The sequence below is a fragment of the Lepisosteus oculatus genome, chromosome 3, assembly GCF_040954835.1.
Source record: "Lepisosteus oculatus isolate fLepOcu1 chromosome 3, fLepOcu1.hap2, whole genome shotgun sequence".
NCBI classification, from domain to species: Eukaryota; Metazoa; Chordata; class Actinopteri; order Semionotiformes; family Lepisosteidae; genus Lepisosteus; species Lepisosteus oculatus.
In genome coordinates, this window is record NC_090698.1 from 65,851,148 (window position 1) to 65,865,044 (window position 13,897).

Sequence of the window (13,897 nt, forward strand, 5' to 3'; positions counted from 1 at the left end):
GCAAATATGGACTTTTAGTGCACTTTTTACTTCAACAGTTACATTTAGGATACGTTTCTCACACATCACTCCAGGTATTTGAAGCCTTTCACTTAAACACCACAACCTGTTTTCATGGTTTTTTGTGTATGTAAGACTCCAGGAATCCCGGTTGGATACAGGTTCATCTGGTATGGTCAAAGATACTCACTTCACCGATTACATCACAGCACGAAAAAAAGTCTGATTTGTCAAATAAGCAGAAATGACATTTAAAACACAAGGACAGAATTTTGATTCGAGTGGAGAAATAGATTGAATAAGATAAGAAAAGAATCTCTTTTAAACACAACCAATCAATTTGATTAATTCTGATGTTAGAGGGATATCTCCTAATTTTACTTATTCTAAATGAAGTCAGCCCTTCATCTCCCCTGAATGCCTATGGAAAATTCACAAGACTCACTACAATATCCAAGGGATGTTTTTTAGGTAGCAATGCTCCGTTCTGTCACAAACCATGTTTTATTACTTTCCCATTAGAGCTCTGATATTTGATTTTTTCCCCTCCCTCTGCTTAACTTCGCAAGAAGGAATAAAGTTACCTGAAGCCTCAAAGTATGTCGCGGGACTGAGCAGATAGTTGCTGTGAGGAAATGCAGATGTACTTATTTTATTTTCTGCTTCTAATCAAATGATCTCAGAATAGAGTTTTGTACTCCAACAACTCCTCTGGGAATGGGGAAAGGGTTACAATACAGAACAAAACTGCTCCAGAAGCAAATACATTAATAAATAATACATGTGTGCCTAAGTAGAGCACTAGGCTTTCAAAATAAAATAAACAGTGTCAACTGCTTTTGGAGAGGATCCTCTTCCGGTGTGGAATATGGCCTTCCCCTGATGGTTTCATCGCACAAGATAGTCAACAAGGGTGTAAACACAGCATACAGCGCCCAGATTGAAGAGGTCAGGCCAAAGCACTGCAACTGGCTTTACGCTGGAAGTAGATCACATGTGCCCCCTTATTTTACCTCAGCAGATCAAATGTCAACCATGCTACCTACTGGTTTCAGGGCCAATCAAAACAATACAGCATCTGAACAAATCCATTCATCCCTCCCTCTCCGTCAGAAGACATCCTCACACACCCCTACTTTGTTTCAGCAATCGCTGACCTCACATCGAGCTCCTTAAATCTATCTGGATGTCTCCAGCTAATCCAGAAAATTAATTTTGATGGTAGTTCATTCTCTCTAAACAGAGCTCGCAGGTTGAATGGGGATGGAACGTGTAAAACATCAACCACGGGATGATCAAAGGAAAGCATATTCAAATAAAACCAAGATGCTGAATTCATTTTTTTTTTCTTATTACTTTACGGTACCCTCCAACTATGTAAGGCAAAAGCAGCGCTTCACTTAAAAGCCACGCACCACTACTCACATCAGTTCTCAGAGTGAAACTGATATAATTAAACCTGCTAGGGGTGGCCCCACAAAATGGGAGACTTAGACATGCTCTTAAAATTCTTCTTATTGTTGTGGATGATTATTATTTATAACACTAATAATATTTCTAATAATGCTAAAATGCCCATTAACATCTAATCCACAGTGCAATTAGGGCACAGCTTTTTGTAGTTGTTCTGCTTGCTGGGAAAAAGACAAACACACACTCTGAGAAGCAAAAGGGAAAAAAAAAGTATTAAGTGACTGGTTCCCTCGCTTCATCTTTATTTTGAATGCAATCAGTCCATATTGACTGACAAGCATGACCAAAACAGATTCAAATGAATAGGCGAAGGAACACACAAGCTTGCATAGACCACTTTATCTGCCACCATACAAGCGCATCAAGTAAAGCAGGATATTATTAAAAGATTCTTACTCCGAACTGTGACTTAATAAGCTATGCCGATTAAGAAAACAAAAATATGGCATGTGATCAGCATATCTGCCTGTGCCCGAGATTCACAATTCTAAACCCTGGCAGGGAATGTGCTTACTGGTTGCGTGCAGTGTGATTCCTTTTCAAAATGGAAAAAAAAACCCTTTAGTAGACTTTAATATTTCTCTTTTAGCTGAATTTCCAGTTCCAATTTAGATCTATTTAAACCTGTTTCCTGAGTGAATATGAGGTACTTTAATTTTTTTGTGAGTTCATAAGCCCCCCAAACATGTCCATTGCACCGACAACTGCTGGAATAAAATGCTTGGATCCCAGTGTTGCTATCACCTTCCACCTGTCTCTGAAAAACTGAATACCAATTTGCAGAAAAGCAGCGCAGAGAGAGGTTGGAAAAACAGGACAAAGAACCCTGCTCTCAAAGTGTTTGCACAATTTAATGTTTATTAATAGCATATTTGTCTCTTAAAATGTATTCTAAGCTACATCACGGGCTGGTGTTTGTACCCAGAATCCCACATAGAAATCCAACCTTTAAACACTGAAGATCGCTGTATTTGGATAGATGATCCACCAGATGATCCTAATCTCTGAATATTTCAACAGAGACATCCATATGCTCAGGCACAACATCTACAGCCCCCACCAAGCCTGCTTTTACTCAACAGAAGGAGTTCACCGAGAATATTCAGATTCGTTAAACCAAATAAGCAAACTGGAAGCCATCACAATGTAACTAGTCTGCAGTTGTGTCGAACAAAACCGTTTAAGAACATAATTTTCTCATCCTGACAAAACTAAAACCACAATCTAAAAACTAACTCTAAATGCATATGCAGACACTGTGGGTTAGTTTAGCAAAGGAGAACACAACAATTCCATGTAAATACCACAAAGGTTGGATGATTCTACTATAAAATCACAAGTATTTTTTGAAATAAGAACATAGTATCTCAATAACAGACGTATTCACATTCTGTTCTGGATGTTTTGAGCACAGACAATTCACATGTTTATTTTGTTTCTGTTTTTTTTTGCTTCTCAAAACCATTTAGAAAAACATTAACATAAAGACACTTTAGGCACCAGACTCACTAGCTTAAAAGTTGTAATAGTGATCATTTTGTTGCATTTTCTTATTAACTTTGGAAGCAAATATGTCAGACCACTGTTCGAGTAGTGTTATAGACTGCAAAATCGTTTAACAGCTCAATGACTGTAAATCAAAGGCAAAATATACAATATACCATACCAGAATTTAACAGTATAGAGTGCTGGCAGCAGCTCCAACTACTGTACAGTATATTACATTTTCTGGAGTTATCTTTGTACTACATATAATTGCACCTGCACTTAAGACTAATCATTAATGTTCAGCTCTAATACAAGTAACTTGCTGTCACTTAATACAGTGCACAAAAGAAGCTTTAAGTTATAAAAGAGCATTGGTCCCTTCATTTCAGCTCTTATTATTAGTCAAACTATGGCAAGGAAGAAACCCAAAAACATTAATTCTAACACTATTCAATAATTCTCGCTCACGACTCGCATAACAATCACCAAATCAATTAAAAACACAATTGTGTTGGAATGTTTCAAGGACAGACATTTTAAAAACATCCAAAAAGATTCACTTATAACAACATCTAGAGTATTCTATATATGTATACATTGCACATTTAAAATGTCAAAAAATAAACTCTATTCTACTACTGCTTCCTGAACTGGTCACAATTAAGAATCAGATATAATCAGCTCTATATCAGTCCTTCCCAATGTCTTTATAAAGCCAACTATGATTAACATACTTGAGCCTGTGAAATGTCCACTTCCAAGGGAGGTTGGTCCATTTTTTCCACTGCTTACTGGGGGAGAAAACATCTAAAAGAAAACAAAGAACATGTTAAAACAGGGAAACATCAATTCTCAGATCACTACATTCAAAATTTTCTATCAATAATTTTAGGTTATATTTTTAAGAAACACTAGAGTGCAAAGTATGTGCTCTAATGTGTGCATGTATATACAGTACAAATATGTAATATTACAGTATTTCTGCACTCCTATGCATGTTGTACTCTTAACTGCATTTAATCAAAGCAATTAGCACCTTTCCTTCCTTAAATAAGTAAAAACACCGTTATATTTTAAATGTGAATAAAAACATGCATATATATTACAGCACTCATCCTCTCCTAATCGTGAAGCTACAATGAAAAGGCTTCCTGTTTCGCAGATTCAGAAATTCAGTCTCATCCACCTAGCAATTTGGCATGTCCACTAAACTGTGGGATCACGCATTATACTGAAATTGACAAGAAAATCCATTGAAAAGAGTGAACTGTGCAGTAAGATTATAGTTGTTCCCTTTAATCCAGACTCTGTATGTAAGGCGAGGGTGGGATGTTTCTAAACCTTTATTTAGCCTGCGATACAGAAAGTTATAAATAAAAAGTTGATGAAGAGCAAGGATTTCAAAAACATGGCCGAAGGCAACATTTCCTGTCCAAACTTCCGAAAAGCATTTCTCAACAGAGAAATCTTTGCCCCAGTTGCGCTATTTGTTCACATCAAGGTATTACGTGCAAAAGAGAAATTGTATTCATTATTTATACGAGACAGTTTCTATACGAAAGTCATAAAAGACGAACACGACTCCTTAGTGGAGCAAACTAAGAGTGTACAACATCACGAATCATCTCTTAAAAACATCCACTATAAACAGTAAAACTGCATGCTTTCCTTTCATGGTAAAATCGTGGGGTTATTTTAATGTGTTTAAAACAATCTTCGTATACTACTATGAGCTGAAAGTTTAATGCACAAGTCTCTAAAATACCAAGTGAAAATCTAATATAAAACGACAAAAATAACAAAACAAGAAAAATACTTAAAAGTAGGATATACTACCATTGATGTTGGGAACATTTTCAAATCGCTGTTTCGCATCTATAAGACAACAAAATTACTAATGCAAAATCATATTTCTCTGTACATTTTTTGGAAAACAGTTTTATCCACATTAAGTGTTCTATTTTTCTACATTAAAACATTTACAGTAAACAGACGTGCAAAATAAACATTTTAAACATTACCTCAGAGATATATGCAATATAATTATTTGTTTAGCAAAGTATATACAATAACCGATCTTTTTTTTACTGTCATAATATTTATAGAATTTGCTTACCGCACTGAAATCCAGTAAGTCGCTGAGTTCTTTGTCTGTCCCTAAGGCAGCCATTCGCTGTTGGTGATGCATTTTAGCAAAATCACACAGACCTAAAAACATGGAAACAAATTGCAATCAGAAAACACCAGGTCCCGGACTGACTTGGAAGGCAAATCTAATCACTATCTGAGATCTTCCTGAAAATCCACAGATGACCCGACTCGCAAGATTCCACTTTGCATTTAAAACCAATTCACTCTCAGCGCATCATTATGCAACAGGAGGTTTACATAAAACGAATGAATCCACTGGTACAGTACAGAAAGAAGAAACTGACATTAAAAACAATTCTCTCCCAAGTCCAACTCAGCCCGCCCGAACAGCAGGTTAAACGGGGGATCTGCAAGTGACAATCCCATTAAAAAAAAAGAAAAGGTAACAAAAGCTAACGCAGGCACTGAAACAAAAAAAAGGAGGATTCTACGTCTGTAAATATCCTTGATGTGTGCACAAAAAGTATCAGGCCTTTTATTAAATTTTCCCCGGTTGTTAATTTGAAGCTTCCATTCTCCCGAGTTTATAGCCCATGTGCGCCACTAAACAGTAAGAATGTGTATGGACAGCCACCTAGCTACCTTTCACATACCTTTCACACTGCAGCTGCCAGCGGTTCACTGAAAAAAGCAAGAGCAGAACGTGAAAGAAAATCATCTTATTGGGATCTCTTCTGCCGAGGACGTCTATTTCGACCGCCTGAACTAAAATCTAAACTTTAACAGCGGTGTACCTTTTTGAGGGGGTTAAATGAAATAACAGATAGTTTGTTTTAATCCTCTGAACAAAACTAACTGGCAGGCAGTGAAAAGAAAGTACTTTATAATGAGAAGCCTGGAAGACAAACGCAGTGTTGTGTCTATTGATTGAAAGCGCAAAGACAGAGCTGGAATTTGAATCTACCGTTACCAACATTTTACACAATTTGACCACACCAATATTAAATTCTGCACATCTCCCGGCTCCAAGAAACAAGCAGTAAAAAATCCGGGATTTCAAATTGTAAAGAAATTAGCGCGCCTTTCTTTTTCGAAAAGAGGAGTCAGAATGTTAATCGCCACGAAATAAAAAAACAGAACTTCCTATACTGTAGGTACCATTAAGTCCCTGTGTTGTCTTGTTTTTTTCTTCACCTACCTTGATTTATATGGGATAAAATGAAAATAGCAAAATTATTTGAAATTGCGTCATTTAAATGTGACAACACGCCTTAAAATGTTCTAAACAGCTTTCACTACTAGTCACTTGTGATCATTCGCAGGTTTTCAAAAGGGATAAAATTGCCTCATCCTATTGAATCAACTTCATTCTAAAATGTGTTTCTAAACACACAATTTATATGGATACGGTAAAGTGCTTATTCGTGTTTTAAATGATCTTGGATGTCTTGCAAATATTTTATGTAGACAGAATGTGGAGGTTTCAATCATATCACCGACATAAATAGTCCTAGTATTTTTATTAACAGTGTTTCAACTGAGGAACGTGTTAACACTCAATACTATTCAAAAACTTTGAAGTCGCTACCACATGTGACAGGATTATATCAATACAACGGCAAGACAGCAAAATAATGCCGGAATCATAAAATCGGCATTATCGGGAGCTTTCACGTGTTTATTTCTTTTAAGTCCGAATCAGTTCACATAAATTCTGTTATCTACACATGGTAATAAAGTTTTTAAGCAAGTTAGTTGGAGTAGTCAGTAGTGTTTAAGACCCGGGTTTCATCGCGCAGTCGATCGCATCAATAAAGAACATAAATAGTAAATAGTTCCTTGGAGTGTCAAATTTACACAGAACACACGATCAGTAAAAAAATAATTATAAACAACTACAAAATTGTTTACCTTATGTTTGTTTTGTTAATCCACAACAAATCAGTCTCTTTTATATTATCAATAACAAACATAAAAAATAAAAAATATATAATTTAAAGGATTTTAAAAATCTTTTTTGTCCGATCGCGGCTTTATTTTTGCTTTAAAACACCATAATCAATTCCAATTTTGACCAGCATCCAACAAAATAAAGTTGTACATCCAGATGTTGCCTTTTGTTAGGGTTTTTTGTTGTTGTTGTTGTTTCTTTTCAGATCCCATTTACTTTCTATTGCACCAGTGCAATATTGTCCCTAGCATGTTTCACAGAGACGCATGCATAAGTCCCATCCACATCCGGGACGCACGTCACCCTCCAGGTCCGGGTCACGTTTGGATGACGTCATAAGGCAAGCGCAGATCTGTCTTTAGTAAGTGCCTGAGGGTCCTTAGCGTATGAAATAAGATTAAATAATTAATACTGTGATTCGCTTTCCAGTTTTCTTTTTGTGATTCGACTCCCAATAACTGGCACATATATAACCATATAGCGAGTCTAGCAAACTATAGAGCCAGTGAGTAAGATGACTATTTCTGGGGGGTTGTTTTGTTTTTGGAGAGACCCTGCTATGCTTGTTTGTTTGACTGGCCAGTGCCTTTCAACGAAGTGAGTTCAGAATTAACAGGCCATTGGTTACAGGTGTGCGTTATATTATTTTAGGCTTTTTGACACATTTATTGTAGTTTTAATGCCTTTTCGCCACACATTTTGTCCAGTAAATGAAATAACTCGTTGCAGACACCTAAGGTTTTTTGGGGAAAACTTAAGAGTTCTGCATAGGGCGAACGAGAGTTGAATAGGATGCACTGTACATACTGTAGAGGTATATAGTTATTTTTTACTTGGTATACCGTATGCTATAGTTCTGATTTCTCAAAAGTAAAACTAAAGGCGTACTCGAATGTATATCTTAGTATAAAACTATAATTATGTGTTTCATGGTCTGTGAAGTAAGTCATAATGTATAATTTAATTTTTCGGTGATATCTTACTTTAAAAGTTAAGACCCTTTTAACTGAGCCAATAAAATGCTTAATTGTTTTTTTAATAGGGAATTGATCTTCTCAGACATAATGTATAATGTTTGAAATGCATCAGTGATTCAAGCCTTGTGTTTGTCTTAATTCAGCTGTTATCTTATTATTTGTTGTATAAATATTAGAAGTAGTGGTAGTAGCACTATGACTGGATTAATATCCAGACGTTGTATCCATGTGTGCATTAGGAATATCTGATTTCATTAGGCTCTGATGTTGTATTCTTCACGTAATATTAGTATTATATTATTAAGTGATCAGTATCGATTGGTCAGCTATAAATGCACCAGTTTTACATACAGTATATAGAGTGCTTGTGAGCATGTAATTATCATTTCAAAGTTATGGGAAATCAGTTTATAATTTCTGTACTTTGAAACGTAAACTTATTTTCACTTAAACTGATATTCTGGACTCCGTGTCGGATTTTGGATATATTCATTATGAGTACTGTAGTGTTCCACACTTCCCAGCATTGGACTGTCCCATGACCTCTCCCTTTCTTCCCTTTCCTAGGCTCCCTTGTTACTCTTCCTCCTCTGTGGAAGTGGGGAGCAGCCTTTATTGCCCTTTTTTCTCCTCACGTGTGTCGAACAGATGTCTGCGTGTGTCTCTCTCTGCCTTTCCGTGTGTTTTCCTAGTCTGTGACTTGCAGGGCCCTCTCTAAATGAGTCACTACGGTATATTATGAGTATATTTATCTTGTTTGTAAAAACGTGTCTTTCTGCTTAAATATTTTTACATATGGTATCATTAATTTGAACCTTATCATATTAAGCAAACTAAAAATGGATAGATGAAAAAAGCACGCATCTACCTTTAGATCTTGGTGTACGTTTTGTTTGGTGACAGCAGATGTAATGGATTAAGTCTGTTACCCCGTTTATTGACATCTACTTTTAATTACTTTTCATGTGCTTTTGTCTTATGTTCTGCCTTTGCTGGAAGATAGACCTCATAGGTTAATTTAAAGTGAGACAGATATAAATGATGTTTTTTTTTTAGCAAAGGTCAGATTAGGTCTTCATATGATTCTTTATATAATGGAGTTGTTATATGCACAAGCTGTCCTATGAAGTCCCCTTTTATTGCATTATAGATAATGTGTAAACATTTTTAAAAATCAGTCTTTTTAATCCAACTTAATAGCAAAAAATGAGTACTTTGGTGGTGAAAGGAGTAAAATATTAACAAGGGTCATAATCAAATATCAAAAACTAAACTATGGTGTTTGCTTAAGTATTCATATTCCAAAGTCAATACTGGGTAGAAGCACCTTTGGCAGCAATTACAGCTGCTAGTCTTTTTGCATAAGTCTCTCCAATATTCACCAATTCTTCTTTGTGAACTTGTTCAAGCTCTGTCAAAATGGTTGGGGATTATTGATGGACAGCAATTTTTAAGTCTTTCCACAGATTAGCTATCAGATTTAAGTCAGGACTTTGGCTGGGACATTTGTTTTCTTGATAGGGTATTGTTTAATTGTGGCCTAGTGCTTTGTGTCATTGTTCTTTTGAAAGGTGAATTTTCATCCCAATTTTAAATTTTCAGCAATCTAAAGCAGGCTTTCCTCTAAAATGTGCCTTGTGTTTTTTTCCATGAGTTTTTTCCCTCCGTCTTGACAAGATTCCCAGTCCCTTCTGTTGAGAAGCAGCCATGTAACATTACTACCACCACTGATAACTAGTTTTATCAAGTTAATATTTTAATCAGAACTTGAACACTCAAGCAGAACACGTTTAAGGGTGAAAGAAGTAAAATGTCAGCAAAAACTACAAAGAAAAGCAAAAACTAAAATATGTTGATTACATAAGCATTCACCCTTTTGCTATATGAAACCTAAATTGGTTCAGGTGCACAAAATTACCTTAATGAGCCACACAATTAGTTGAATGACCTCTGTCTGTGTGCAGTAATAGTGGTTCACAGGTTTACAAATTAATTACATCTGTCTCTTTCTGGTCTCTCAGTCAGGTAGTCAGTTTCAAGCAAGACCAAGGAGCTTTCAAAACAATTCGGGGACAAAGTTGTAGAAAAGGAAGGGTATGCTAACTTTTCAAGGACCCTTCATTTCTCTTTGAGCATGGAGTAGTCAATAATTAAGAAGTGAAATGCACCCAGACTGCCCAGATCTCGTTCTTCCCCCAAATGGAACAACAGTGCAAGAAGGAAACTGTTCAAGGATGTCACTATAAGGACACCAGTGACCTTTGAAGAGTTACAGAGTTCAATGGCTGAAGTGGGCAATAAATGACCACAGGTGAAGACTATCCTATTAAGTCCACAATGGGAACTTGTATGGATCTGAAGACAAACATCTCAAATACCACATTAGATTTGCAACAAAGCACAAAGCAAAAGTGATGCTGCAAACCTGTGGCAAAAGGTTTGGTGGTGAAACAAGACAAAAATGGAAGAACATTATTTCTGATGCAAACCAAGTACAGTGTAGTCCATCACTCAGGTAGCCCCATCCTTAGTATCAAGCATGGTGCTGGCAGCACTGTTACAGTTTTCCTTTCTTTCAACAGGGACTGGGAAGCCTAACAAGACTGCTGGGGAGCAAGGTGAAGTAAAAAGAGCTACCAAATTTAAGAAGAAAACTTGCTGTAGATTATGGCCATTATGGCCAGCAGCCATATCACCCTGCAACTCACAACTGGCAACCCACTGAAGCTCAGCAGGTGTGAGCCTGGTCAGTACCTGGATGGGAGACCTCCTGGGAAAAACTAAGGTTGCTGCTGGAAGAGGTGTTAGTGGGGCCAGCAGGGGGCGCTCACCCTGCGGTCCATGTGGGTCCTAATGCCCCAGTATAGTGACGGGGACACAATACTGTAAACAGGTGCCGTCCTTCGGATGAGACGTAAAACCGAGGTCCTGACTCTCTGTGGTCATTAAAAATCCCAGGGCGCTTCTCGAAAAGAGTAGGGGTGTAACCCCGGTGTCCTGGCCAAATTTCCAATTGGCCCTTACTAATCATGGCCTCCTAATAATCCCCCTCTATGATTTGGCTACATTACTCTGCTCTCCTCCCCACTGATAGCTGATGTGTGGTGAGCGTTCTGGCGCACAATGGCTGCCGTCGCATCATCCAGGTGGATGCTGCACATTGGTGGTGGTGGAGGGGAGTCCCCATTACCTGTAAAGCGCTTTGAGTGGAGTGTCCAGAAAAGCGCTATATAAGTGTAAGCAATTATTATTATTATAGATCTACAACATACTTGGACAGAAATGCACTTTTTAGCAGGATAATGATCCAAAGTGCAAGGCCAGAGCTACACTGGAGTGGCTTAGGAAAAAAAAAGTAAAAATCCTTGAGTGTCCTGACTTGAATCCTACTGAGAATTTGTAGAAAGAAAACTGCAGTCCATAAGCAATCCCCAAGAAGCATTCTCATGCAATCCACATATTTTATTTCTCTTTAGTGCCTCCATCATTTTGTAATTTGACCATGGAACACCATGAAGGGAGGTGAATACTTCTAAAAGGCGCTGAAAGAAATAATTTACAGAAATTATGTGAAAAAAAATCTCCAATTATAAATTAATCTGCTCTCAACAACTGACAAACTAAACAATTGACATTTTTTATGTACACCCTGGATGGGACACCAGTCCACTGCAGGGGACACACTCAGACCATGCACACACTTTATCCAATGCGGGGTCATGGGGGAATGGCAGCCTATCCCAGCAAGCAACGGTTGCAATCACGAACACGGATGCACAAAACAAGACCAATTTTCCCAGAAGCCAGTGGACCTACCAACGTGTCTTTGGACTGCGGGAGAAAACAAGCATCTAGTGGAATGTCACACAAACACAGAGAGATTCCCCACAGATAGCACCCCTGGAACTGAACCCCGGCACTGCACAGAAGCAATGGCAACCACTCCTCCACTCTGCTGCTTTCATGCTGTGATTTAGTTTTGTTGTTGTTAAGGTTTTTATATTTGTAAGATGTTTAGAGTCTTTTACTAGAGATGAGTTCAAATCAATTAAAAAGTATGAAATTGGATAACAAATCCCTTAAAAACAAGAGGCACAGGAAAATAGTTTTGGAATTTGACTTCTTTGGGGGAGTAGATCCATAAAGAGAGCTAGAATATGGCACCAGTAAATGTAATTGAACAGCCAAAACGTTTCCTTTCATTTTCTTTCTCAATCTTTGTCTGCTAATGTTGAGTACATAGTGGAAGAACACAGTTAAGTTAATATGTCATATTAAAATGTGTCATCTCCAGTAATTTAAGCGATTTATAACTAGGTAACTTGTTCAGTTGGTTGGTCTTGATGTATTGTTCCCCTGTAAAAGTTCAATAAAAAAGATCTTCACCCAAAAATTTGTCATGTCGGGTAGGTTGAACTTGCTGGCTATAAAGCAAAAAACTGAGAAATGACAAGATTCGTTTCACAAGCCTTCTCCAATGCATACTGATGTGAATGAATATATTGTAACAAAAGTGTTTGCAATACTGTTCTGTAAGGACATAATTTCTTATCATTTTTAATTAAAATGGAGTATTTCATAGCTTGAATGAGATTATTGATTATCAACATTTTGTGATTTACATTAAGCCACAAAGCATGCTTTGGTGAACCCTTAATGGACTAAAACATACACAGCTCTCAAAAACAAATGGTAAATCTTATTAAAAAGAGATGCACAGATTAAAAGATTTAGACAATGTAAGTGTACTTGCAGAGACAGAATTAAATAATATTGTAGGTGATGCTGGGAAGCACTGATTTTCAGACTTTTTAATTTGAAAAATGACAAGGAAAAATAGCTGAATAATAATTGCTTTCTAAACATGATGAGACGCTTTTGTCTGAAACATTTATTTTTTAAAACAATTTTATCCCTGTGTATAGCATGAAAAGCAAGTTTTGTATGCTATACATAATAGAAACTTCTTAATTCTGTTATTTGTACACTGCAGTTCAGTCTTTTAAAAGATACTGTAGGCCATTCACTCACAAAAAGTTGAGTCTCATTCACAATATTTGACTTTCAGTACTGAAAAGTTTACTGTATTTCAGGTATTGAAAAATTACAAAGTCCATTTAAAAAAAAACTGATTGAAAGAGCATTAGAACACAAAAATGTTACAAAGGATTGGAGGCCTTTCAGCATACTCTATCTATTTGATAGTAGTTATACATTTGATAGTAGTTAATACATCCAAAGATCTCATCCAACTGTTTCATGAAAGAATTCAAGGTATCATCTTAAACAGCATGACTGGGAAGCTTGTTTCATACTCTAACCCTTTGAGTGAAGAAGTATTTTCTGTTCTCTGTGTTAAAATAATCTAAACTAGCAAATCTTCCACTTTATGAGACTAATCATTAACTGAATATTGTCGGACGTAAGGTGAAATTCGCAATGACGATATTATTGTAAAATATGTTTTTCTGTCACAAACTGCATATATCAGCAGGAAAGTAAGAAATTATATTCAGAAGAAGCTGTCTTTTGTTAAACAGGAGGTGATTTATCCTTGCGTGGTATTAACCAGCCCTACGTAAATAGAATGCTGGCACAGGGTTCACAATGGGAGACCAAATCTATTTATTTAATTCACAGCATAAAATATTAAAAAAAGAAATATCTCTCCGCTTCTTAATAAGAAAATACTGGGGACTCACAGTAAGCCTTTAAGCCAGTGGCGCTGCATGCTACATCTAAACAAGGAATCACCGACTCAGAAGTCCAGCGCAAAAGCAGATTTCCACTTCCTTTTTTAATACCAGTGGTTGACTTCTCAGTACATGTTCTATTAGAATGAAAAATAAATAAATACATTCAGAATAAAGCTTGGTATCAGGTTTCCTGATATGGCTTCTATAGTGGTGGGTGATTT

At 36.7% G+C, this 13,897-nt stretch overlaps 1 protein-coding gene and 1 long non-coding RNA gene across 16 annotated transcripts in view; one reads left to right on the forward strand and one right to left on the reverse strand.

Annotated features, from left to right (window-relative positions):
* tcf4 (transcription factor 4) overlaps nt 1-7,289 on the reverse strand; it is a 208,523-nt gene extending 201,234 nt beyond the window's left edge. For 3 of the 12 annotated variants that reach the window (XM_015362221.2, XM_015362256.2, XM_015362281.2), the window contains exons 1-3: nt 5,078-5,658; nt 4,798-4,836; nt 3,696-3,768 (exon numbers count right to left, since the gene is read on the reverse strand). In XM_015362221.2, the coding sequence (XP_015217707.1) occupies nt 3,696-3,768; nt 4,798-4,836; nt 5,078-5,179 (214 nt within the window). In that variant the 5' untranslated portion in view covers nt 5,180-5,658. Of the gene's footprint in view, nt 1-3,695; nt 3,769-4,797; nt 4,837-5,077; nt 5,659-5,705; nt 5,734-6,963 lie in introns of those variants that run through there. The other 9 variants (XM_069187370.1, XM_006626582.3, XM_015362252.2 and 6 more) reach the window with 6 other exon arrangements.
* A 29-nt stretch (nt 7,290-7,318) lies between these two features.
* Nucleotides 7,319-11,827, forward strand: LOC138237737 (uncharacterized). Of its 4 annotated transcripts, none has more exons than XR_011189105.1 (2): nt 7,319-7,364; nt 10,563-11,827. It is a non-coding gene; the product is annotated as an uncharacterized lncRNA (long non-coding RNA). The 4 variants fall into 4 exon arrangements; XR_011189108.1 differs by lacking the exon at nt 7,319-7,364 and adding an exon at nt 7,373-7,508; XR_011189107.1 differs by lacking the exon at nt 7,319-7,364 and adding an exon at nt 7,512-7,600.
* The last annotated feature ends 2,070 nt before the right edge of the window (nt 11,828-13,897 follow it).